A 27,667-nucleotide genomic window follows, 5' to 3' on the forward strand; every position below is an offset into this window, starting at 1 on the left:
TCTTCTTCTTCTTTTTTTTCACAGGCAGAGTGGATAGTGAGACAGAGAGACAGAGAGAAAGGTCTTCCTTTTGCCGTTGGTTCACCCTCTAATGGCCGCCACGGCTGGCGTGCTGCGGCCGGTGCACTGCGCTGATCCGAAGGCAGGAGCCAGGTGCTTATCCTGGTCTCCCATGCGGGTGCAGGGCCCAAGCACTTGGGCCATCCTCCACTGCACTCCCTGGCCACAGCAGAGAGCTGGCCTGGAAGAGGGGCAACCAACTGGGAAAGAATCCAGTGCCCCGACCGGGACTAGAACCCAGTGTGCCGGCGCCGCTAGGTGGAGGATTAGCCTATTGAGCAGCGGTGCCAGCCTCCTCTCCTTTCTAATGCAGGTGTTGGACACACCACAGAACATAAGGAGTCTTCAAAAGTTTGTGGAAATCCATATTATGAAAAAAAAGTAAAGATGTCAAAAAATTTTGTACCAAAATAAATTTTTAATTCCATTTTCCACAAAATTGTTGAAATTCCTTGATACTAGTAAAACAAAGATCATATGCTACTCTCCACCTAAGCATTAATGACACCTAATTTTCCAGGAGTCCTGATTGTTTGTCATTAGGATTATTTAGTCTATGCAAGTCGCTGGTAGGTTGACTGTTGTTCTCTCTCTGCTCCTAAAGCTGTGTGCCAAAAGAATAGGAAAAACTGCACTTCCCTTACATACCCATAACTTACATTTGTAACTCATAGCCTGGCATTGGAAACTCTGCACTTATAACTCAAGGCTTTCCTGGATCAAGGGCCCAAACTATGGGTGGGTTTTGTAGCACGGCAGTTAAGCTGCTCTTTGGGTCACCCACATCCCATATCACAACGCTAATTTGAGTGCCAGCTACTCTGTTTCTGATCCAGCTTCCTGCTAAATGCATCCAGAGAGGCAGAAGACGACTCAAGTGCTTGGGTCTCTGCCACTCACATGGAGTTCTGAGTTCCTGGCTTCAGCCTTGCCCAGTCCTGGCTGTTGTGAGCACCTGGGGTAGTGAACCAGTATATGGAAAAATCTCTCTTCTTCTTCTTCTCTGCTCCCCCCACCCTGTCTGTCACTCTGCCTTTAAAACAAAAATAAATAATTTTTCAAAGGCCCCAAACTACTCATTGTTGCTTACTATGAGACATTACATCATGCCTTTTGACCATTCTTCACAATAAAAATTTTGTTCCTCAGCTTGATCTGAGTACTTTTTCGTATTTTCTACTCTCGGACATCTGATTTTCTTCAAGATTCAATCGAAGTGTGACAAATTCTATGAGACCATCCCTGATTAGCCTCCAAACATGATCAATTTCAATCTCTTCTGCACATTGCCACAGCTCTTCAAACTTCTTTGGTGTATCTGGCTTTCCTTCTACATCAAAATTTCTTTTTTATAAATGAGTAAAATTTTCTTGATTTTCATTAAACCTTTTGTTTTTGAGATAACCCTACCTTCACATGCATTTGTGAGAACTAGTACAGAGAGGTCCACATGCACCTTTTTTAGGCAATTTCCCCAAGTGGTAACATCCTGAAAAACCATAGAACAAAATCACAATAAGTGTTCTATTCTATTTTCTGAAAGTTATTGTGTAGAATTGGTGTTACTTCCTTTTATTAAAATTTGATAGGTTGACGGAAATCATCTCAACCTGGAGAGTTCATTTATGGAAGTTTTTAAATTATAAATTTAATTTTTAAGTTATAAAACTATTAAAATTTTCTATTTCATTTTGGGTATTGTGGTATTTTGTGCTTTTTGAGATATATTCCACTTCATCTATGTTCCCAAACTTATATTGTAGAGTTGTTCATAGAACCCCCTTATGTGCTTTTCATCCTCTAGTATTCCAATGGCTTTGCTACTGATTTTTTTAAAATGACAAATCACAATTACATATGTATATGGAATACACCATAGCATTTTGATATATGGACAGTATTTGCCATTGATTTTTCCTTCTATATTTATTATTTCCTTACTTTTTCTTAATGTTGCTTTAATTTTGGTTTTGCCTCGTTTGTGAGTTTGTATTTACTCTCTCTATGTTCTTGAGGTAAGAGAGCATCGATTTTTCTCTTTTGTAATGTGTGCATTTTGTGCTACAAATTTATATCTCAGCACTGCTTTCACTATATCCCATAAATTTCTATGTGTTTGATTTTCATCCATTTCATTGTCTTCTAAAATTTTTCTTAAGACTTTGTCTTTGATATCCATATTACTTAGAATTGTGTTGTTTAATTTTGAAGTGTTTGGTGATCATGTTATCCTTCTGTCATTGATTTCTAATTTGATTATTTAATGTGATAAAATATTCTGTATGATTTTGATTTTTAAAAGTTTGTTGAAGTTTGTTTTATGGCCCAGATTGTGGTTTATCTTGGCATATGTTCCATGGGTACTTGAAAAAACATGTGTATTTTACTACTACTGTGTTCTGGAAATGTCAATTAGATTCTGTTGCTTAAGATTTATTTGTATCTCTGTTCTTTTATATCATAGTGTTTTGCATATTTTGATGCCAACAAATTTAAGATTGCAGTATTTTCTTGGTGGATTGGCCCTTTTACTATTACATAAAGTTCCTCTCTGCCTCTAGTAATTTTTACTCTGAAATATTTTGATTAATGTTATTAAGGTGTATCTTTTTCATTTATTCATGATTTATTTCATTTATCATCAACATTTATTTTCAATTTGCCTAGATCATTTGCAAAAGTGAATTTTTTCTTGACGACATATACTCAGGTTTTTCAACATAATCTGCCAATCTATACCTTCTAATTAACATATTTACAATCCATTTTGAGTAGATTTTTGTATAAGGTGTATGGTAGGGGACTAGTTTCATACTTCTGTACATGAAGATTCATTGTAGCCAGCACCATTTGTTAAAGATAATTTCCTTGCTCCAGGGATTGACCTTAGATCCTTTGTTAAAGGTAAGTTATTTGTAGATGCATTGGTTGATTTCTGGAGTACCTATTTTGTTCCATTAGTCTACATGTGTGTTTTTGTGCCAGTATCAGGTTGTTTTGATTATAAATGCCCTGTAGTATGTCAAAATAATTGATATTGTGATGCCTCCATCTTTGCTTTTGTTGTCTAAGATTGCTTTAGCTATATGGTGACTTTTGTGTTTTCATATGAATTTTAACATCATTTTTTCTAGATATGAGAAGAATGTCATTGGTATTTTGATTGGGATCACATTGAATCTGTCAATTGCTTGTGGTAGTATAGATATTTTGATGATATTGATTCTTCCAATCCATGAACATAGAAGATTTTTTCCATTTTCAATGTCTTCTTATATTTCTTTCTTTAATGTTTTATAATTTTTACCATAGAGATCTGTGACATTCTTGATTAAATTTATTCCAAGGTATTTAATTGTTTTTGTAGCTATAGTGAATGGGATTGATCTTAAAAGTTCTTTCTCAGCCATGGCATTGTTGTATGACCCAATGCCATCAAATTACTAGAGAAAATTCGGGAAGCTCGGCAAAACATTGGCATATGCAAAGACTTCTTAGAAAAGACAGAAGCATAGGCAATCAAAGCCAAAACTGACAAGTGGGATTACAACAAGCTCAGAAGTTTCTGCACTGCAAAAGAAACACTTAGCAAAGTGAAGAGACAATTGACAGATTGGAAAAAAATATTTGCTAACTATGCAACTGATAAAGGGTTAATATCCAGAGTCTATGAAGAGCTCAGGAAGTTCAACAACAAAACAAACAATCCAGTTAATAAATGGGCAAAGGACTTGAATAGACATTTTTCAAAAGAGGAAATTCAAATGGCCAATAGACACATGAAAAAAAATGCTCAGGACTAGCCATGAGGGAAATGAAAATGAAAAACCACAATGAGGTTTCACCTCACTCCAGTTAGAATGGGTCTCATACAAAAATCAAAAAATGCTGGCAAGGATGTGAGGAAAAAGGTCTCCAATCCACTGTTGGTTGGAATGTGAACTGGTCCAGCCACTGTGGAAGACAGTGTGGAGATACCTCAGAAATCTGAATATAGACCTACCATACAACCCACCCTTTCCACTCCTGGGAATTTACGCAAACCAAAACAAATCAGCATATGAGAGGGTTATATATACCTCCATGTTCACTGCAGCTCATTTCACAATAGCTAAGATACAAAATAAACACAGATTTCCATCAACCGTTGACTGGATAAAGAAATTATGGAATATATAAATACTATGCAGTACTACTCAGCTATAAAAAATGAAGTCCTGTCTTTCGTAACAAGATGACACAACTGGAAACCATTATACTTAATGAAATAAGCCAGTCCCAAAAAGACTGATATCATATATTTTCCCTGATCTGAGGTAACTAATAAAGTACCTAAAATGTAATGTATTGGAGTGAAATGGAAACTTTGAGATTCAATTATTGTTTACAGCCCTTGTCTCTTCTGTTAAGGAACAGTGTTTTTTTCTTCATACTGTTTGTTGAAGTCTTACTTAGTATAGTGTTAATTTTACAATCATTAAATAACCTGCAAGTAGACCTTTGTAAACATTAAGAGTGGGAAGGAGAGAGGGAAGAGGAAGAAGGGTTGGAGCATGGATGGGAGGTAAAATGGGAAGTATCACTATGTTCCTAAATCAGTGTATATGAAATACATGAAATTTGTATAACTTACACCATTTAAATCAAAGGTAATTATTGATGTGGTAGGATGTAATTCTGTGATTTTTTTAACTTTTATTTAATGAATATAAATTTCCAAAGTACAGAATATGGATTACAATGGCTTCCCCCCCCCATAACGTCCCTCCCACCCGCAACCCTCCCGTTACCCGCTCCCTCTCCACTTCCATTCACATCAAGATTCATTTTCAATTCTCTTTATATACAGAAGATCAGTTTAGCATATATTAATTAAAGATTTCAACAGTTTGCACCCACATAGAAACACAAAGTGAAAAATACTGTTTGAGTACTAGTCATAGCATTAAATCAAAATGTAGAGTACATTAAGGACAGAGATCCTACATAAGGAGTAAGTGCACAGTGACTCCTGTTATTGACTTAACAAACTGACACTCTTGTTTATGGCATCAGTAATCACCCTAGGCTCTTGTCATGAGTTGCCAAGGCTATGGAAGCATTTTGAGTTCACCAACTCTGATCATATTTAGACTAGGTCATAGTCAGAGTGGAAGTTCTCTCCTCCCTTCAGAGAAAGGTACCTCCTTCTTTGAAGACCTGTTCTTTCCACTGGGATCTCACTCACGGAGATCTTTCATTTAGGTTTTGGGTGTTGTTGTTGTTGTTGTTGTTGTTGTTTTTGTTTTTTTTTTTTTTTGTTTTTTTTGTTTTTTTTGCCAGAGTGTCTTGGCTTTCCATACCTGAAATACTCTCATGGACTTTTCAGCCAGATCTGAATGCCTTAAGGGCTGATTCTGAGGCCAGAGTGCTGCTTAGGACATCTGCCATTCTATGAGTCTGCTGTGTATCTCGCTTCCCATGTTGGATTGTTCTCTCCCTTTTTTATTCTATCAGTTAGCATTTGCAGACACTAGTCTTGTTTATGTGATCCCTTTGGTTCTTAGTCCTATCATTATGATCAATTGTGAACAGAAATTGATCACTTGGACTAGTGAGATGGCATTGGTACATGCCACCTTGATGGGATTGAATTCGAATCCCCTGGTATGTTTCCAACTCTACCGTTTGAGGTAAGTCAGCTTGAGCATGTCCCAAATTGTACATCTCCTCCCTCTCTTATTCCCACTCTTATATTTAACAGTGATCACTTTTCAGTTAAGTTTCAACACTTAAGAATAACTGTGTATTGATTACAGTATTCAACCAAAAGTATTAAGTAGAACAAACAAAAAAAATTACTAAGAGGGGTAACGTATTAAGTTGTTCATCAACAGTCAGGGCAAGGGCTGATCAAGTCACCGTTTCTCATGGTGTTCATTTCACTTTAACAGGTTTCCTTTTTGGTGCTCAGTTAGTTGTCGCTGATCAGGGAGAACATATGATATTTGTCCCTTTGGGACTGGCTTAGTTCACTCAGCATGATGTTTTCCAGATTCCTCCATCTTGTTGCAAATGACCAGGTTTCATTGTTTTTGACTGCTGCATAGTATTCTATAGAGTACATAACCCGTAATTTCTTTATCCAGTCTACTGTTGATGGGCATTTGGGTTGGTTCCAGGTCTTAGCTATTGTGAATTGAGCTGCAATAAACATTAACGTGCAGACAGCTTTTTTGTTTGCCAATTTCATTTCCTTTGGGTAAATTCCAAGGAGTGGGATGCCTGGGTTGTATGGTAGGGTTATATTCAGGTTTCTGAGGAATCTCCAGACTGACTTCCTTAGTGGCTTAACCAGTTTGCATTCCCACCAACAGTGGGTTAGTGTCCCTTTTCCCCCACATCCTCTCCAGCATCTGTTGTTGGTAAATTTCTGAATGTGAGCCACTCTAACTGGGGTGAGGTGAAACCTCATTGTGGTTTTGATTTGCATTTCCCTGATTGCTAGTGATCTTGAACATTTTTTCATGTGTCTGTTGGCCATTTGGACTTCCTCTTTTGAAAAATGTCTATTGAGGTCCTTGGCCCATCTCTTAAGTGGGTTGTTTGTTTTGATCTTGTGGAGTTTCTTGATTTCTTTGTAGATTCTGGTTATCAACCCTTTATCTGTTGCATAGTTTGCAAATATTTTTTCCTATTCTGTCAGTTGCCTCTTCACTTTCCTGACTGTTTCTTTTGCAGTACAGAAACTTCTCAATTTGATGCAATCCCAAATGTTAATTTTGGCTTTGACTGCCTGTGCTTCTGGGGTATTTTCCAAGAAGTCTTTGCCAGTACGTATATCTTGCAGGGTTTTTCCAATGCTCTCTAATAATTTGATGGTGTCGGGTCATAGATTTAAGACTTTAATCCTTGTTGAGTGAATTTTTGTGTAAGCTGAAAGGTAGGGGTCTTGCTTCATTATTCTGCACATGGAAATCCAATTTTCCCAGCACCATTTATTGAATAGACTGTCCTTACTCCAGGGATTGGTTTTGGATCCTTAATCAAATATAAGTTGGCTGTAAAAGTTTGGATTGATTTCTGGTGTTTCTATTCTGTTCCACTGGTCTATCCATCTGTTTCTGTACCAGTACCATGCTGTTTTCATAACAACTGCCGTGTAGTATGTCCTGAAATCTGGTATTGTGATGCCTCCAGCTTTGTTTTTGTTGTACAAGATTGCTTTAACTATTCGATGTCTCCTGTGTCTCCATATGAATTCCAGCATCATTTTTTCCAGATCTGAGAAGAAGGTCTTTGGTATCTTGATTGGTATTGCATTGAATCTATAAATTGCTTTTGGGAGAATGGACATTTTGATGATGTTGATTCTTCCAAATGGAATCTATCCATTTCTGATAGGTTTCCTTGTTTGCTGGCATACAAGTCCTTGTAGTAATTTCTGATGATTCTTTTTATTTCTGTGGTGTCTGTTGTTACGTTTCCTTTTTCATCTCTGATTTTATTGATTTGGGTCTTTTCTTTTTTTAGTTAGTTGGGCCAATGGGGTGTCAATTTTTTTTATTTTTTTCAAAAAACTAGCTCCTCGTTTGGCTGATTTTTTGTAATGATTTTTTGGATTCAATCCTGTTGATTTCTTCTCTGATTTTAATTATTTTTCTTCTCCTACTAGATTTGGGTCTGGTTTGCTGCGGTTTTTCTAGATCCTTGAGGTGTATTGAAAGCTCATCTATTTGGTGCCTTTCCAATTTCTTGATGTAGGCACCTATTGATATAAACTTTCCTCTTAACACAGCTTTTGCTGCGTCCCATGAGTTTTGATATGTTGCGCTGTTATCCTCATTTACTTCCAGAAAATGTTTGATTTCTCTTTTAATTTCTTCTATGACCCATTGTTCATTCAGGAGCATGTTGTTCAATCTCCATGTGTTTGCATATGCTCTAGGGATTCCTGAGTTGCTAATTTCCAACTTCATTCCTTTATGGTCTGAGAAGCTGCATGGTATGATTCTAATTCTTTTGAATTTGCTGAGACTTGCTTTATGGCCTAGTATGTGGTCAATCCTAGAGAAGGTTCCATGTACTGCTGAGAAGAATGTAAAATCTTTAGCTGTAGGATTGAAAGTTCTGTAGATATCTGTTAGATCCATTTGGGCTATAGTGTCGTTTAAATCTACTGTCTCCTTGTTGATCTTCTGTCCTGTTGATCTGTCTATTTCTGAGAGTGGAGTATTGAAGTCCCCCAGTACTATTGTATTGGGGTCTAAGTCTCCCTTTAAGTCCCTTAACAAATCTTTTAAATAAACCAGTGCCCTGTAATTAGGTGCATATACATTGATAATCGTTATATCTTCCTGTTGAATTGATCCCTTAATCATTATATAGTGCCCCTCTTTGTCTTTCCTAACAGTTTTTGTGATAAAGTTTATGTTGTCTGATATTAAGATGGCTACGCCCGCTCTTTTTTCATTTCTGTCGGCATGGTATATATTTTTTCCAGCCTTTCACTTTCAGTCTGTATGCATCTTTGTTGGAAAGATGTATTTCTTACAAGCAGCAAATAGATGGGTTTTGTTCCTTAACCCAATCAACCAATCTGTGTCTTTTAACTGGACAGTTCAGGCCATTAACGTTCAATGTGACTATTGATAAGTAGTAACTTTGCCTTGCCATTTGCCAAAGATATTTTCTAATATATGTTTTGAACTTCCTGTGATCTTTTGCTGTGAGGTTTCCTTCCTTTACCTTCTTTCATATTGATGACTGTGTTTCTGTGTTTCTGTGTGCAACACATCTTTAAGCATCTTTTGCAGGGCTGGACGAGTGGCGACAAATTCTTTCAATTTCTGTTTGCTGTGAAAGGTCTTTATTTCACCATTTCACCTTCATTCACAAATGATAGCTTTGCAGGATATAATATTCTGGGCTTGCAGTTTTTCTCTCTTAGTACCTGGGCTATATCTCGCCATTCCCTCCTAGCTTGTAGGGTTTCTGATGAGAAGTCAGCTGTGAGTTTGATTGGAGATCCTCTGAGAGTAATCTGACATTTCTCTCTTGCACATTTTAGGATCTTTTCTTTATGTTTCACTGCTGTGAGTTTAATTACAATGTGGTGAGGATCTCTTTTGGTCATGTTTACTAGGGGTTCTATGAGCTTCCTGTACTAGGATGTCTCTGTCCTTCTCCAAACCTGGGAAATTTTCTGCTAGTATCTCACTAAAAAGGCCTTCTAATCCTTTCTCCCTCTCCATGCCTTCAGGAACTCCTAGAACCTGAATGTTGGTTTTTTAAATAGTATCCTGAAGATTCCCGACAATATTTTTTAGATTTCTAATTTCCTCTTCTTTTCTTTGGTTTGACTGTATATTTTCCTATTCTCTGTCTTCTAAGTGCGATGGTTTCTTCGGTGTGGTGTTTTTTCTCATTATACTATGACTCTAGTTTAAGTGGATTGTCTGCTTTTGATGGATACTTAGAGGCTGTGATGGGTGTGGCCAGAGAGCTCTGTTTGGTTCTTCAGGGTTAAGGGTGTGCCAAAGGTGACTCACCCAGATTGTTCTCTTGCTCGCTCTCTCTTCCTTTTTTTTTTTTTTTTGACTCAGTTGGGAAGTAAATCCACACAGCTGAGTGGAATTGAGAATTGAGGGTATTTGATGTATGAAATTTGGCCCCTGTGGGTATTCGTCTGCTTACCCCTGGGATCACACAAAGAGTTTATGCAGCCCTCATTGTGGTCTGAAATTTCTCCGCAGTCTCTCACCAGGTTGCCCAGGTTACCAAGTTTGTGTACTCAGTGAGTTCTCTCACCCCCCCTCAGATTTTCACAGTCTCAATTCGTTAGCTCCACACTTTCACTAGGTCTTAACCTCCTGTTATTTCTCCCCACCAGAGTCAGGTTTTTCTGCTTGGCTAATGGCAGGCGCTGCTTTACATACATAAGATGGCACCTATTCTTTGTCTTGCTCAGCTTTGTAAGGTGAGTGGAGAGAGAGGCTATTGTCCATGCCAGTTCCCCTTATTTATTCATTTTTTTCTCTCCTCCAGTCAACCTGGTGAACTTTCCCCAGTGGGGCTTCAGGCCTTGTTCCCTGTAGGCTCTTTCTGCCTTTTCCCGCCAATGTCTTGGGTTACCGGAGTTTTTGTCTCACCTCCCCTTCCAGAGCTGGTGCGCAGACTCTGCGGCTCGGCTTCCATGTGGTAGGTGACCTTGCTCTCCCCGTAGGTCCTCCGTGTCACATCCACTAGATCCAGAAGAGTTTCCTCTGCAATTTTTTCCTGAGCCTTTTCCTGAGGCTACAGTAACTCCACTTTTATTAAATTATCTTTTCCTGGACTATCGGTGTGCACCCTCACTATTCCACCATCTTGGCTCTGCCCCTGTAATTCTGTGATTTTTTTTGTTGTTTTGTTTGCTCTTATTGTTTCGATTTTCCTACATTTATATGGGATAATTAACATTTTTTAGAATTCCATTGTGAATTATCTAGTGCTTTGAATGTATCCCATTGTGTAGCATTTGGTGGTTATTCTAGGTATTTATATATGCATAACTTATTGTAATATCCTAGTGTCATCACTTTACCCATAAAATGCAAAACAACTTATCTCTCTGTATATCCTGCTACCTTCTCTCTTTTGTAATATAATTATCTCAAATAATTTTGTTGAATAAAATGAGAACTATATCAGAAAGAATATAATTTTTGCTTTAACTCTTAGCTATAATTTACAAACATTCAAGAGAAGGACAATCTATTGCATTGTAAGGAAGCTTTTTAAATTATGTTTTTTCTTCTTTTCTGATGTTCCAAGTTCCCTTTTTGTTTAATCTTTTATCTTTAGCATAGAGATCTTCCTTTAACCATTTTCTTATATTTGGTCTACTGGTAACAAATTCGCAGTTTCTCTTCATCTGAGAATATCTTTAATTTCTCCTACACTTCTGTAGAATGTTTTCTTGGGTTATAAGAACCTTCATTGATCTCCTTTCTCTACAGCTGAAAAACAGCATGCCACCCTTTTCTGACCTCAAAAGATTCTGATGAAAATGTTGCTATCATTCAACCAATTTTCCATGTAAGGTTTAATTTTCTCACTTGCTGTTTCAAGATTTTATCTTTTAGTTTTCATGAAGATACACTCTTATGTGTTTTTGTCTGGATAACTTTAGTTTCCTCCTTCTTGGGGTTCACTCAGCTCCTTGAATCTGTAGGTTATTATTTTTTTGCAAAATTTGTAAAGTTTTTAGTAATTTTTTTGAATTTTTTTGAGCTGGACCCTCTCTATTCTTCTCCTGGGACTCCAAAGACACAGTATTAAATCTTTTGCTATAGTTCTACAGAAGTGTTCATTTATTTTTTTGGTCTACTTGCTCTCCATTGTTCATGTTGGTAAATTTCTATTGTCACCTTCCAATTTACCAATTCTTTCCTCAGTTTACTTCATTCTACTGTCAAGCATATCCACCAGGTTTTTAAAATTTCAGGTCCAATATTTTACATTTGGTCCTTTATATTTTCTATTTATCCAAATAGGGTTTTTTTTTTTTCATTTGTTTCTAGGGTGTTTTTAATCACTCGCTGAAGTATTTTTATTATAGCTGCTTTAAAATCCTTGCCAAGTAACTCCAACATCCCAGTTTATATCAATGCTGGTATCTATAGATTGTTAATTTTCATTTAGCTTGAGGCCTTCCAATTATGATAAGTGATTTTTTGTTGGTATTATATTATGATACTCCACATCTTATTGTATCTCCCTGTTTGAGAGTAGTAACAGCACTTCATTAATGCTCCCAATATGGCTTCTACTAATGCCATGGGGTTGTGTGGTCTTGTTACCATTGAGTGGTGCTAAAGTCCTGAGTCTTCTAAGCCTCTTTTGACAAAACTCCAGGGAGTGGGAGAGCCATTTCATTATTGACAAAGGAGGTGGAAGTTCAAATTCCCCAACTGGTCTCTACTGACACCTTTAGAGAGACTTCAGTACTGCATAGGGTGTATAAAAGTTCTACCTACTTGTGCTTCTGTTATACCAACAGAGATGTTAGGGTGTCACATTGTAGCCTGTTGAGGATTGAAATACAGTTTTCCAGTCAGTCTTTGCTGAGGTGGTAAGGGACACAATTTTATCTTTGGTATTTAGCTGGAGTAGAACAGATGTTTCTAAAAGTTTTCCATCTCTCTAGTCTCTTTCTCCTTCCTGATTTTTTGGCTAGAGAGGGTAAACCTTTGTTGTGGCTTATTTTGTTAGTACATTTGTCATTGACATTTTCAGGTTGCGAAATTTTTCAGCTACAAGCCTGGAGTATAGAAAGTAAATGGTAAATCCAGCGAATTCACCACTGTGTTGTTCCTTGGGTTCTAAAGTCCCTAGCTATGTGTCATTTTCTCTTCACCTTACAGGAGTTTTTTATGTTTTGGGTTAGCTTATTTTTAAATACATAACAATTAGCATTTTAGTTGCACTTATCAGGAGGGTTAGAAAAGTACATCTGTTCCATTTTTCCAGAAGTAAAAGTCCTTTGCACTTCTGACTTCGCAGGCTAGATAATTCTACTTTGGAGGATTGTTCTGTGCATTGCAGGTATTCACCAGCATTCATAGCCTCTTTTCAGTAGATACCAATATCACCCCCAATTGTGACAACCAAAAATGTCTAAAGATATTGACAAATACCCATCTGGGGAGGGGGCATCCTACTTGAGGTCTACTGTTCTAGACTATAATGTTCTCAAGAATATGATTAATTCTTGTTGGTATATGTATTCCTCTCAATGAATAACACAAATTCTTGCACAATTTAATAGACAATGTATTAAGAACCAAGATGGTTGGGTAAGAAGGATACACCTAGCCAAGATCTACATCTCAAAGTTGAATAAAATAAAGTAAAATAATATTATAATCCTATCAGCAGTGTAATTTTCATACCATATACCATTTTCAAATAGAATTTTTGAAATAGTATTTGCCAAGACCTTCTTAAACACAAAAGTATGCATGTATACTTTGTGAACAAGAAATTCCACACATAGATATACTGGAGGTCTTCAAAAAGTTTATGGACATGAATATTATGAGAAAATTATTTTCTTTCCCCAAAATAAAAATATAATTTAATTACATTTTCCAATGAACTTTTTGAAGTCCCTTCATATATTACATTCTTCATATATCCAACAGAAATGATAAGTCCTATAATGCGCATAGAATTGTTCATGTAAACAAAAACTGGAAACTACATAAGTGTTCATTAGTGGTACAATGAATAAATTAATGATGGAACATACTCACATAAAAATGAGAATGAATGGACTAAAACTAGATCTAACAGCAATAATAAATCTTACATAATACTGAGTGGAAGAAGTCAGACACTGAAGAGTAGATACTGTATGATTCTACTTGCACAAAGATGTCAAAAAGAGGCAAAATGAGGGCCGGCACTGTGGTGTTACGAATAAAGTGCCACCTACATCCCATATGGGTGCCAGTTGTAGTTCTGGCTGCTCCAGCGATTAAAGATAAATAAATGCTCTTCAACTTCATCAAGTCATTATTGGGCTCCATTGCCCAGCACAACAGTCAGAACCTCTCGAAGAAGCTGCCCATCAGGTTCTTTTCAATTTTTTAAAAATTATTCATGCTTTTTTTTATAAACTTTTATTTAATAAATATAAATTTCCAAAGTACAACTTTTGGATTATAGCAGCTCCCCCCCCCCCCATAACGTCCCTCCCACCCACAACTGTCCCATCTCCCACTACCTCTTCCATCGCGTTCACATCAAGATTCATTTTCAATTATCTTTATATACAGAAGATCAATATAGTATATACTAAGTAAAGATTTTAAAAGTTTGTACCCACACAGAAACACAAAATATAAAGTACTGTCTGAGTACTAGTTATACCATTAATTCACATCGTACAACACATTAAGGACAGAGATCTACATGGGGAGTAAGTGCACAGTGACTTCTGTTGTTGTAAATCATTCACACTTCTTAAGAAAAGGTTGCACCCTCACATGAGGAAACTCTCTTCTAAAGCAAATTGTGGAATTCAGAAATCAAAGTACTTATTTCCAGGCAAAGGTCAAAAATGGGGTTGGGAGGAATATAAGGGTTGTGAGGATAACTCGAACTTTACAGTAAACACTGGGAAAAGAAAAGCAATATGGTGGGGCTGGCACTGTGGCACAGCGGGTTAAATCCCTGGCCTGCAGCACCAGCATCCCATGTGGGCGCCAGTTCAAGTCCTGGATGCTCCTCTTCCAATCCAGCTCTCTGCTATGGCCTGAGATAGCAGTGGACAATGGCCAAAGTGCTTGGGCACTTGCACCCGTGTGGGAGACCCGAAAGAAGCTCCTGGCTCCTGGCTTTGGATCAGCACAGCTCTAGCTGTTGTGGCCATCTGGGGAGTGAACCAGCAGATGGAAGACCTCTCTCTCTCTGTCTCTACCTCTCTCTGTAACTCTGTATTTCAAATAAAATAAACCTTAAAAAAAAGAAAAGAAAAGAAATATGGCAAAAGCATTGAAAGGATGCTTCTTGTCTAAGGCAACCGTATTAATAGAAAATAACTGGACATTAACATTGTAAATTAGAATAAGATAGCAGCCTTTATGAACAAAAATAGTTTATAGAATATGATGGCACTTTTGTTTAAAAATTTGTGGAAAAGTCCTAATTAATAATTCTGAGAATTATATTGCCACCTGAGCTGAACTAGCTTGTATTCCTCTACCAAGACACATTAGAAAATTAGAATAGTGAATCTGATGGAAACAATACAAATCTGTGTGTAAAGCATAAGAGAGCTGAGTACAAAAGAAAAGCTTATTGAGTTGAACCTGATGTTCTATACCTGGATCCCCCTCAAAGCATTTGCTAATTCAAAAGTTGCCCAGGCAGAGGAGATGAGAAACCATGCAGAAAGCCCTGCTACAGGCCAGAGAAGTAGGGCAGAGCCTTTGTCAGTCTCATGGGGACTGGAAGCACAAACAGGAGTTCAGAACTAGCAGGGCAGCCAGGAGAAGGGAGTCCAGAGAAGTGAGACCAACACTGTCAGCATCAGTACAAAGTTCCAGGTTGGCAGTAATCTACCTTTGGTAGTGTAAAATGATGTTAGTGTCTAGCTTCTATTGTTTCTGTTAACATTAAGTTGGCAAAATTGTACAGCAGCTGCTACTTGTAAGCACCACCAATAAGACTGTGATTAATACAGTCACCTTGAAAAACATTAGGTAGTATATGGTAGAACCAACACTTACACTACCCATGCCAAGCAATCCCACTTCTGGGACATAGCTAGGAGAAATACATACAAACATGTACCAAAAGACGTGTATGAGAATATTTGCAGTATTCAAAAACTGGAAATAATCCAACTGTAAAAAATAGCAAAATGTATACATTTTGGTATATTCATATAACGATCTACAGTACAATTGTGGAAAGAACGCTTTTGCTGCTCAAAAAAATGGGTGAATTTCACATTTATAATGTTCTTTGAAAGTAAAGAGTTCCAGCCGGCGCTGCGGCTCACTAGACTAATCCTCCGCCTTGCGGCGCTGACATACCGGGTTCTAGTCCCAGTCGGGGTGCCGAATTCTGTCCCGGTTGCCCCTCTTCCAGGCCAGCTCTCTGCTGTGGCCTGGGAATGCAGTGGAGGATGGCCCAAGTGCTTGGGACCTGCACCCCATGGGAGACCAGGATAAGCACCTGGCTCCTGCCATCAGATCAGCGCGGTGCGCCGGCCGCAGCGGCCATTGGAGGGTGAACCAACGGCAAAAGGAAGACCTTTCTCTCTGTCTCTCTCTCTCACTGTCCACTCTGCCTCCACTCTGCCTGTCAAAAAAATAAATAAAAAGAAAGTAAAGAGTTCCTTCTGTATGGTTCCATTTATAGGAGGCTTAATGACTGTAGCCAGAATTTTACCACCTTTATGGGATCAGAGTTTAAGGACTGGGGGACTCCATTGCCATCTGGGGTTTGATTGCTTCACATGGGTGCTGGACACAAAGAAAGTTTACTTTGTGCTGTGCACTTAGGATTGTTCACTTTACAGTATGTATGTTAAACTTTAAAATCATTTTTAAAAAGAATAAAGTCCAAGACTTTCACTTAGCAGTATGATAGTAATGTGACAAAGCAGATCACCTGAAAACCATGTCACGATGTATAAGATATAACAAATACCTGTGGATACTGTAAATGTACCAAGAAGTCTCTGGAAAGGGAAATCCCAAGGCCAATACTGGATAAGGTATGGATTTCTCCATCCTGGGAAGGGGAGTGAGGGAATGTTAAAAGACAAACTATAAGCAGTCACAAGACCTTGGGACCTCACGGGATTTACAGCTACAGTCGAGACATATATATAAACAGTAGGAACATAGAAGGGCTATATCCCTAGTGCAAAATTGTCTAAAAGACAGAAAAACACCTACAATTGGTTAAATAAACCAAAAGGTTGTCTCAACCAGAGTTCTGTATAAAACAAAGTCAACAATAAAGAAGTCTTTCCTGAAAATGTGTGACTGTGCGTTTGACTTTAGTTGCTTTGTGGATCATATTGATATTTCCTGCTTGTACCAAGAACCATCAGACAACCCTTCTAGAAAGAGCCATCAAGGGACATGTCTAGTCTCATCTTCACTTTCACAGAAAAGGCAGTGAACAGCACGTAAGCTGGAACCAAAAGGATACGTGTCCTCTATCTCAAGACTTTCTTCTGATTTTATGTCAGTCATAATCTCAGGTGAACATTTTTGCCTTGGAGGAAGGCATTTGCACTTCATAATTAAGAAAGCACATAATATGCTTGGCTTAGGTGTTCTTCAAAGAACAAGATTATTAAAAATTGTAATGTTTTTGATTTGATGTTTTACTTCACAGACTCTTAACAAACATTTATACAGTCCCTTTCTCAAGGAACTTTTAATCCTGCAGCACAGAGAAAAAAATCGCAGGCAAAACCACCTGGCTCTGAGCATGTGACATTCAACTCTTGTTGTACTTCATCTAGTCCCTCATATAATGTGATTTCCCATTCAAGGAAATTGAACAGATTTACAATGAGTGGTTGATGAAATTAAAGTTATTGCAAAGAAAGTGCTCAGGGATGAGAGATTAAATGAAGTCCAGCAAGTGAGGCAATGAGGGTTGGTTATGGAGAGCATCTTAAATTATCATTTCTAGGGAGGATGTATGGTGCCAAGAATCTGTAAATGCCAGAGGCAAAAGCAATGTAGTGGAGGAGGAAGGACTTAGACAAAACACTTTCTGCAAGTGAGAGTGATGGAGTCGAAATTAGCTAGAGTTGCAACTGGCTCATGCCACCACCTCAAAATGTGATTTGAGGTGAGGGTTTATCCCATGTAGATAAGATTCAGTGTTTATGTGAATCTTCTTTTCATTTTAATGAATTATTTTCACACCATGTGATTGACACTGAACCCCCAAACAGTATCTTGAATGAACACACTAGATACCAGTCCCCTAGCTTAACTCACTGAATTGTTGGCGTGGTACAGCTGGCCCTAAAGAAAGGTCATGAGGTCATTTGCTTCTCCACAGATGACACTTTGGTGATCAGTGTTGCTTGGAGTTTTTTTTTTTTTTATGGGAATTACAGGTCTGGGGCAGAAAGTACCACCTACATGTAGCCCCCAGGCACTGAAGCCCATGTGGCCATCATAGACATTCCCTGGAGAATACAGAATTTCTCAGAAATCAAGAACTTAGACATGAGATGAATGTGTAATCAGACCAGATACCTACTATGACTAACCAGTCCCTTATCATCTGGCTGGAGGCCAACATGCAGCTGTCCCTGTCTTTTTTTTCCTCTTATTCCTGATTCTTTCTTCCTTGTAGTCCCCTTAAAAAACCCAAAACTTCCTCATTCAGCAGGGAAGCAGTTCTTGAGATTTGGAAGTTGCTGCCCCATCATCTGTTGACAGGTCAGAATCTCTCTTTCCTTTACCCTCAAACATTATCCTTGTTGTTTTGATCTGGCACTTGGGACAGGGATCAAGTTTTTGGTAACATGATGAATAAAACATACTTAAAGGGGTCACAAAACAAACAAAAAACAGGACTGTCTCAGAAAGCCAGGCTGCCTTCCCATCACAGCTTCTGAGCTGCCCTTATTGCAGCTCCAGATCAATAATAAGCACAATAAACAAATCCAAGGTTAGATGGTAGTTAAATACATTTTATATTTTAATGTAATAATAAAATAACAGTATTTTTCATTGTCAGGAAAATCAGAGGGAAGAACAGAAGACTCATAGGAAATAGGGCAGAAGGAGCAGGAAGCTGGGTGTAGCCTTTTCAGAGGTTATGGCTTGGATTTCCCACCCTCTACTTGATGGTCAAGGTCCTACAAAACTAACCTGATACCATAATTTGGCTCTGATTATTCTCTAACACAAGCAGGTTGCTACTACCAGGTCAAGTCACTTCCTGTCCACTAAACACACCGGAGAGCTCCTCTCTCCATGCCATTGTTCTTTCCCCAACATTCTAAATCCACTCCCAATAGTGAGAACAGTGATGGTGGATGGTGGTGAAGGTAATTAGAATATGCTTATCAAAAACAAAACAAAAAATATTGAGGCCTTCAGAATGGAAAAGTGACTAGGAGGGCCAAGTCAACCAGGGCACTACTCAGACGGGAAGACACCCTGCCGTCCTCTCCACAGATTCAGCCTGACTTTTCACAAACTTGTACTGTGACCCAGGAAACACTTGCTGTACCTTTAGAAGTGAATAAGTGCAGGGCCATTATAGGAAAAATGATTAAGCACCTCCCTCATTGTCTGAATGACTGAGAACCCCATTGCTTGCCTCTCCATGCATATAAATAACAGGGGAGACTAGGAATGTAGTATACCTCCTTAATGACCAAGTCTGTAACTATTACCAGATAGTCTTCTTTGGTTTTTAATGTGACTGATAACCACAACATACATGTGTGCTTTTTAATGACTCAATGCATTTACCAGCCCTGTGAGAAAAGTATAAATCTGCAACAAACAGAAGCTTGTGATGCAGCCAATAAACACAGTTCCAGGCTTACACACTCACACTTTGATTTTTGGAATAAACTCTAACTTTGATCCTCTAAAAATTAAGTATGCAAATAAATAAATAAATCCATTCCCAGTTGCAAGGCTCCTGCCATCCTCCCAGGACATGATGCTTTCATCAGCCACTCATCACTCAGTAACCTCTTCTCCTCTTCAACTCCCACAGCACTTAACGCCAAAGTTCCTTTGGCCCTTGCCTTTGTCCTGCTGTCTTTGACACTGATATGTTCACATCTTACCTGCCTGGTTAGACTGCCCGCTCCTTGAAAGGAGAAACCAGATTCCTGTCTCTCACTATATAATCCCCCATGGGACTCGACATGGTTGCTTTGTGTTCTGAACTTCAATTCATGCCTTTCCATTTATCCCTATACATTTAAAGATGCAAGGCTAAAACTGGAGGGGGTGAGGGTGTAAAAGGATAACGTGTGTAAAGACCATTCTGGGATACTTTTAGGAACCTATACTTTCAGAGAATAGATTTTTGACCTCAACAGAAAGCATCAAGGTAGAACTTTCTCTTTTCTTTGACAGGTTTTCAAGCTGAGTGCCTCTGATCACCTGTTTTTTCTTTGCGACAGGAATATACTTGTACAAGCATACAAGAAGTCTTCAAAAAGTTCATGGAAAATATGTGTGATGTTTTCATTCCATGTTTCCCATGAGCTTTTTGAAAAGTCCTTTTATCAGCAGATTTGGACTGGGCCTCTACGGAATGTGGACCATAGCCTGTGGAGAGCCCAGTTCACGCGCCCTCCTTTCCTTGGCATCATCTTTGCTAACACACCTCAGAGCTAAGTCAATACTGAAGGAAGAGTAGTCACTGTTACGGAATGAACATGCACCACCTCTCCAAATGTATATGTTGAAATGTGGTCACCAATGTGGTGGTATTAAGAGGTGGGACCTTTATGAGGTGATGTAGTTATGAAGCCAGATATCTCATGGATGGGACTAGGGCCCTTACTGAAAGGACGGAAGGAGTGGGTTCATTCTCTTCTGTTCCTCCCGCCCTCTTCTTTTGCCCTTATAGCTGCTGCCATGTGAGGCAGTAACAGGTGTCAATTAGAAGTAAAGAGATAAACTTCCCAATACCACATTTCTCTACTAGTGGGTAGAGGAGACCCTAGTGTTTCTTACCTCTGAGGGTTCATTACAATCACCTTGGGTAATTGAAAATACTAAGGCAGGTGTTGGTGTGGTCAGTCATTTGAGAGAGAGAGAGAGAAAGGTCTTCCTTTGCCTTTGGTTCACCCTCCAATGGCCGCCGCGGCCAACACGCTGCAGCTGGTGCACCGCGCTGATCCAAAGCCAGGAGCCAGGTGCTTCTCCTGGTCTCCCATGCGGGTGCAGGACCCAAGCACTTGGGCCATGCTCCACTGCATTCCCTGGCCATAGCAGAGAGCTGGCCTGGAAGAGGGGCAAGCGGGACAGAATCCGGCACCCCGACCAGGACTAGAACCCAGTGTGCCAGCGCCACAAGGCGAAGGATTAGCCTATTGAGCCGTGGTGCCGGCCATGGTCAGTCATTTGACCAACTGAACTAGACAGTGGCAAGGCACACTGACCACTCACTCAAACATTTGTCAATAAAGTGGCCTGTCTGTCCCAGCAAACAAATCAACTTTCTACCAAAATAACAGTGACTACCAAAATAACAGTGACTCATAGCTAAAATTAACCATCTTTTTTACTTGATAGAATAAAAGAGATGTGAATATGATGGTTCTTCATTTTGAAATGGACCTTTGGGTCAAAATTTGTTGCTTCAATTGTGCTTTTATCTCATCCTTCAAAGAGAACTTAATAGTTTAAAAAGTTCAGGGTCTTCATTTGTGCAATGATGACATTTAGAATTCCAGCTTTCAAGCAGTCCCGGGATAGAAGTCTCCAGCAAGATATGCAATAAGTGGAATCTTTATATGAGTAGTCATTCATACTTTACATGAAAGAGGCTACTATGTAAAGACTAACAGTTCAAAGCATGGTAAACAGGCTGCCTTTCTCTTTCTGATCTACATTTGGCTTTGCCTAGGAGGAAATAGCACTTACCTCCTAAAGATACTTGGTGATAAAGAGCTCCAAAGATACTTGGTGAGAAAAGAGACAACCCAAAGGGTCAGTTTATGCCTCTGAGAGTCTTTGATGATAATATATGGGTGTGATAAAAAAAATTCTACTAGTAGCATTAGAGAAGAAGATCAGTAAAGATTGCAAGCATGCACCAAAGTCCATTGGCTGTTTCCTCATGGACAGCTCCAGGACCCCAATCTGTCTGAGAGCTTACCTCGAGGGCAGTAGATGTCTGGAGCCCATCGGTTGCATTCATAATTATCTGCCGCCTTTTCACAGGTGAAACATTTAAATCCACCAGGATATGGTGTGGCTACAAAAGGGATCAAGAGGAAAGACTTTTTTAGACTGAACACAGAAGCCTATAAAGTTACATGTTTTCAGGTTTAATAAAGTCTTCTCAGTAGAGCTTGTCAGTTTCTTAGAAAAAAAAAAAAACTCTAAACATTCAACTGTCATATAACCCAGTAATTTCATCTTGGTCATTTATCCCCTAAGAGATAAATACCTGCTTCACTCAAAAGTCTGTACACAAATGTCCACAGCAACTTTAGTTCTAATGGCCCAGATCTGAAAACCACCCAGATGGCCTTAATGGGTGAGTGGTTACACAGTGGCATAGCCATGCTATGGAATTCTAGTCAGCAACAGAAAGTAATGAACTACCAACATATTCTACAATTCAGATGAATTTCCAGGGAATAATTTTGAGAGAAAAAAGCCAAACCCACAAGGTTATCTACTATTTGGTATCATCTACATAACATTTTTGAAATAACACAAATTTTTGTCAGGGGTTAGCGATAGCAGTGTGTGTATGTGTGTGTGTGTGTGTGTGTGCATGTCTGCAAGTGTGTAGGGGGAATGTTGGGAGAGAGGATGAGAAGTGGGAGGCACAGAACTCCAAAAAGACACTCCCTTCTGCTCCTGCCTTCCCCTGCCCACTCAAGACACTGTCTACCATATTCTTGGATTCTTTGCTTAGGTGTGAAGATGCCACATGCAAGTCATGCTCTGAACAGTACCCAGCATACCCAGTACTTTTTGTCAGTATATGGATGAAGATCAACAGGAACGTCAAGGCCAGGCTGTTCTCTGTCCTTTTCACCAATGTGCTTTTAATTGCTTCTTTGCTCAAATCATTTGCTTTGTTTGCTATTTAGAGTTCTGCCTTCCATACACAAACTTGTGCTTTTTTTAATTTGTAAAATTACCTGGCCTATATGAAAGCTGCAGACACTCAAACATTTCATCTGCAGAAGCCAACTGCTCTCCTTGCAGATGGCTGAGCCTGCATTATCCCACTGGCGGAAATAATCATCTCTGGGTAAATTGCTTTGCCCACATGGAACCAATTAAGTATGTTATCAAAAATAAATGAAGGAGGAGGCAGCAGCTTAAGGCCAGAATTATGGGCCAGATATAACTTTGATTTTCACCTTGCCTAGAATAGCTGTCCATCCATGTACTTGCTTGCAATATTTCACATAGCTCCCTGTGACAAAATACAATAATCTAACATGATCAAAAGTCATAAATTGTCTAAAAAAGATGAGAAACTGGACTTTTTGTGGGTCCCTTTGAGAGTTCTACATCCTTCCAAATAGCTGGTGACTCAACATTCATAACAAGAATGAGAGCAAATGCATAGATCATCTTAGAAAATGATGGGAAACAGCTGAGACATAGGCATCCAACCATCTCATTCCTATGAAGCAATTTTACTCTGAAGAAATGCTTTTCTGCCATATAATTATAATGAAGCAGAAGTCTTTTGTGAAACTACAAACAGATAATTTTTATTGGGGCACTTCAAAAAGCTTGTATAAAATTGAATAAAAAGATACGTTTATTTGGCGCAAAAAAAAATTGAAATCCATGCATACAATTGGCTTTCAAAAGTTAATGGAAAATGTGTATTGTGGAAAAAAAGTGTGCATGGATTTCAGTTTTATGCAACAAAATAAATTTATCTTTTTGTTCAATCTTTCCACCAAATTTTATGAAGTAGTTTCATGTGTTTCCACATCCCATCATTTTAAAAAGTGGGTAACAGTAGAGTTGAAAAGATAATATTTAGGTAAGTATGCATTTGAGGAATTTACTGCAAGGGACTTCTTAATTTCCAAACACATTTTAATACTTTTAGAGATTTTACATAGCTTATTTTTATAAATACCATCATGAGAAAAATCTTTCAAAGTATTTCAAGAAATTATATTGATTGTGTACATTAAAAAAGAGTTTCCCTGTTATCTTTAAAATATTTACCATATAAATAATTTTAAAAGATAACACTTGAAAAAATAGCTGGTAAAATCTGAAGGCCAATGATCAAAGTAAGAGTTTTGAAAAAAAGGATTTGTCAAAGCACAGCATTTTTTAAAGGAATGGTCATCACATTCACCAAGGTTTATGACTGCAAGCTAGCTGTACCACTTCAGTTTGTATGATTAATTCACTAGAGCATCCAGTTTTATCTGTCACTGCAGCCAGTAAAAAATTTGGCTGGAATGTTGGATTCGTTATTCCTGGAAACTTTCCCATCAAAGAGATAAATTAAGAACTTTGAATGAAGATTGACGATCCAACTGCTCTGAGAACAAACTGAGAACCTAATACTAATAAGCTACAGTGTTCCCAAACTTGGATTATTTAATAGACTTTTCAAAATGATCTGTGCAAGAATAGTGACATACTAAATTTAATTCTGTCATTTCTTACATAAGTAAGCTTGGACTCTGAAATTAACCCAAAGTGCTCATATCAAAACTTAAATATAAGTACAAGCTAATACACTAATCATTTATTTCTGAATGAGGTTGTCAGCAGATATCATTGGCAATTACCCAAATGATCTCATTTGGGTGAGCTTTATTTTAAAATCTGGAGCTGCATATCTGTGTACATTCTCAATTACTACAGGTTAATATTTGCTTATAGGAATTGTTATGACCACATAGGAGGTAATACTGGTCAGTGAATAATCAAATTCTGTTTAGTGATAAATCTCTGCAAACACACTCAGCTTTAAGTGGCTAATTACAACATAATACTAAGTAAAAGGTTAAATTCTTCCCTCTGGAAATATTTAGCCAAACATAAAGTCTACAAATGAAAAACGATCTCCACTAACTTGCTAATTGATACTGCATCTGATAAAGAGACCTTTTTCATTTTTTTAAGAGCACAGTTTTCTAAGAGATGTGCTATTTTCTTTGTTACTTCAAAGCACTGCAGAGCAAGCAGAGTTTCGCATCGTGTGGCCCCAGCTGTGAATGAATCTAATTTGGCTCTTGATCACAGAGTTAATAAGCTTAGTACTCTGTATTTCAGGGCGTAAGTCCTTGGTCCCTCAAGACAAGGTGATTATAAAGAAAAAAAAAGTGCCCAGTTACTTCCTGTAAAATAATCTGTCCATTAACTCTCATGATCTGCCATAGTTCAGCCTACCATAATTCATTAGCAAGGTACCAGAAAAGATTTAGTCTTTGTTTCCATGTCTTGGAACTTTTGCCTGCACAAAGGCCTTTAGTTTCGAAAATGTGGTGAGAACAGGCTTGCTTTGAAATGAATGCAGATGTGTAATGCATCAAACATTTTTTTTCTATTCTTGCCAAATTAATTTCTATTGCTTCTGGAAATTATATGCAAATATAAAAATTCTAGAAATCTAATAAGTTGATTTACCAGTCCATTTGGCAAAAAATATTATAAATCAATTTTAATCATTCCTAATACCTGTGTAGAAACTCCATTTACTCCCTAAGACTTAGGTGGTATAGAATTGGGAATAAACTCGGTTGGCTCTCTACCTGAGCATGACTAAGCCGAGCCTCCTGCAGGGGTTTAGCTCTTGGGTGCACATGATTAAGAAAACACTCAAAACATGCAAACAGAGAAACTGTATGCTTTTAAGACAGGTTTTTATTCTTTTGGAAATTACCAAGGCCAAAAGCAGTTTGCAACCCTTAGTTTGCTACATTCTACTATCTCATGTGCCGTCTGACAGCTAAATAAAGCGCTCCATTTCTCTTAATAGTAACTCTTGTTTTGAAGGTTTATACTCGAAGTCAGTGTTTTAGTCACAGATTGGGAAGAAATTTATCATTTTTCAGCTGAAAAAACTGAGAAAAAGCACCTATAAATTACAGAAGAGAATGTTACTGAGGATGGTGCTTCAATGTTTGAAAGCCATAAAGCATATTTCCTTTAAAGGTAAAGACTAGTGTACAAGAGGGCAGAGGAGATTGGTCATGGGAGGCTGAATCTTCTCAATCTGGGTTCTAATCTCACCCCAAATATTATCAACGATGGCTGTTCCAGAACCACGAGAAATGAGTTTATGTTTGTCTGGGGTAGAAAACTTGTGTGTCTTCCCGCACTTCCAGCATCACCACATTTCTCCTTGAGCAGGTTCCGAGCTTCTCTATGTAACATTAATGGAATCTGGCTCATGCGCTGACCCAAGGAAAGCTGTCTGTGCCTCCATCTACAAAGCGAGGTGATTATATAAATAATTCAACATCAAACTAATCCTACACTTCCCTTATATATTTTTTATGGTCCGTGTTCAACAGAAACCTGCTTCTTTGCAGGGAAATCACTCCATCTAAACATAGTCTAGTGCTCAAGGGCACAGACCATGCCATTTAAACAAAGCGTAACAAAGAACAAACACACACCTCAAACTTTTAAAAAGCTGAGTGAAGTGGGGAGCTAACTCTGATTTAAAGTGGCAGAACAAAGTTTTGAACAAGTAGGAGACAATCATGGGAACTTCAATCTGATAAGAATTTATCCTTTCTATGATCTGTGATAGTGACCCTGAAGATTAGAACTAGCAGACTTGGGGGCCGGAGCTGTAAGTCATCACCTGAAACACCACCATCCCATACAGGTGCCAGTTTGTTACCTGACTGCTTCACTCCTGTTCCAGCTCCATGTTAATAGTTTAAAAAACCCAGTGGAAGATGGCCCAAGCATTTGGGGCCCTGCCACCTCTGTGGGAGGCCTGGAAGAAGCTGCTGGCTCCTAGTTTCAGCCTGACTCAGCTTCATCTGTTACAGCCAGTTGGGAAGGGAACCAGCAGATAGAAGATCTCTCTCTCTCTCTCTCTCTCTCTCTCTCTCTCCTTCCGTCTCTCCCTTCCTCTGTCTTTTTCTCTCTGTGTGTAACTTCCAAATAAAATGAAATAAATCTTTAAAAAAACAACTTGCAAACTTGCTCAAGTACAGCAATCATCTACTTATCATTACAGTTTAGGCACAACTTCTTTTATTCTTCTACGTATTTCAAAATCATAACAGAAAATCCTACTAATGTAATCCTTCACAAATGGTGAGTTCCCTCCAGTCAGGCCATGGATTTAAAAGGGGTCTTTAGAAACTTCATGGAAAAAATGTAACATAAAAACTTCTCATGGACTTAAAAAAATTTTTGCAATGATATAAACTCATTTTCAATTCCATCTTTCTGGTGTATCTTTGTTTAGTTAACACAGGTCACACATGCAGAACTTTGACATCAACTTCTAAAGAGCAGAAGTGATTCTCACTCTGGCCTAGCAGAGCTCATCCTTCAAAAACCCCATTCTGAAATCAAATTTCCAAATAGGGGCCTACTAAACTCAGGCAAAGACCCACCACACCAATGAGGTCGAAGTGCTGTTTTGTTTTGGTTCACTTAAATCCAATGGCCTCAATTCTCCTTCCCACCCAAGATGTGCAATCACATAGCACAGTTACTACCAAGTCTCTCACCAAAGCTCACAAAGAACCCTACAGGAGCCAAAAATCTTGGCAATCGACCCTGAGAGACTGAAATGTAGGTTTTTGTTTCACTAAGTCTAATTAAAAACCATGGCTGTTTGGAGAAAAGAACCAAATGCACTCTAGAAAACACAGCAAGTATCCTGGATATTCTTAAAATAAAAAGTCTCATAAGAACAAGCAGTCAGACAAGTTTTCCATACAGTTATCCAGCAGACATCAGACTGTACTGATGAGACAATCAGCAGCAATAAATTTGAAGAAATTTTTTTGCTGTCCATCAAAATTATATTTGGGGCAGATTTGGGTTAGTGGTTTAGATGCTGGTTAAGATAGCCACATTCAGGCCAGTGCCGTGGCTCACTAGGCTAATCCTTCGCCTGCGGCGCCAGCACCCCAGGTTCTAGTCCCGGTTGGGGTATTGGATTCTGTCCCAGTTGCTCCTCTTCCAGTCCTGCTCTCTGCTGTGGCCCGGGAAGGCAGTGGAGGATGGCCCAAGTGCTTGGGCCCTGCACCCGCATGGGAGACATGGAGGAAACAGCTGGCTCCTGGCTTCAGATCGGCATAGCACCAGCCTAAGTGACCATTTTGGGGGTGAACCATTGGAAGGAAGACCTTTCTCTCTGTCTCTCTCTCTCTCTCACTGTCTAATTCTGCCTGTCAAAAAAAAAAAAAAAAAAA

The 27,667-nt window shown here is 38.6% G+C and overlaps 1 protein-coding gene across 3 annotated transcripts in view; it reads right to left on the bottom strand.

Moving 5' to 3' along the window:
* Positions 1–27,667, bottom strand: part of LYPD6 (LY6/PLAUR domain containing 6) — a 160,309-nt gene that overhangs the window by 10,567 nt on the left and 122,075 nt on the right. For all 3 annotated transcript variants that reach the window (XM_070070936.2, XM_051848698.3, XM_070070933.2), the window contains one exon: positions 21,430–21,528. In XM_070070936.2, the coding sequence (XP_069927037.2) occupies positions 21,430–21,528 (99 nt within the window). The remainder of the gene's footprint in view (positions 1–21,429; positions 21,529–27,667) is intronic.

This window comes from Oryctolagus cuniculus, chromosome 3 (assembly GCF_051225735.1).
Source record: "Oryctolagus cuniculus isolate XC-2025 breed Fujian yellow rabbit chromosome 3, ASM5122573v1, whole genome shotgun sequence".
NCBI classification, from domain to species: Eukaryota; Metazoa; Chordata; class Mammalia; order Lagomorpha; family Leporidae; genus Oryctolagus; species Oryctolagus cuniculus.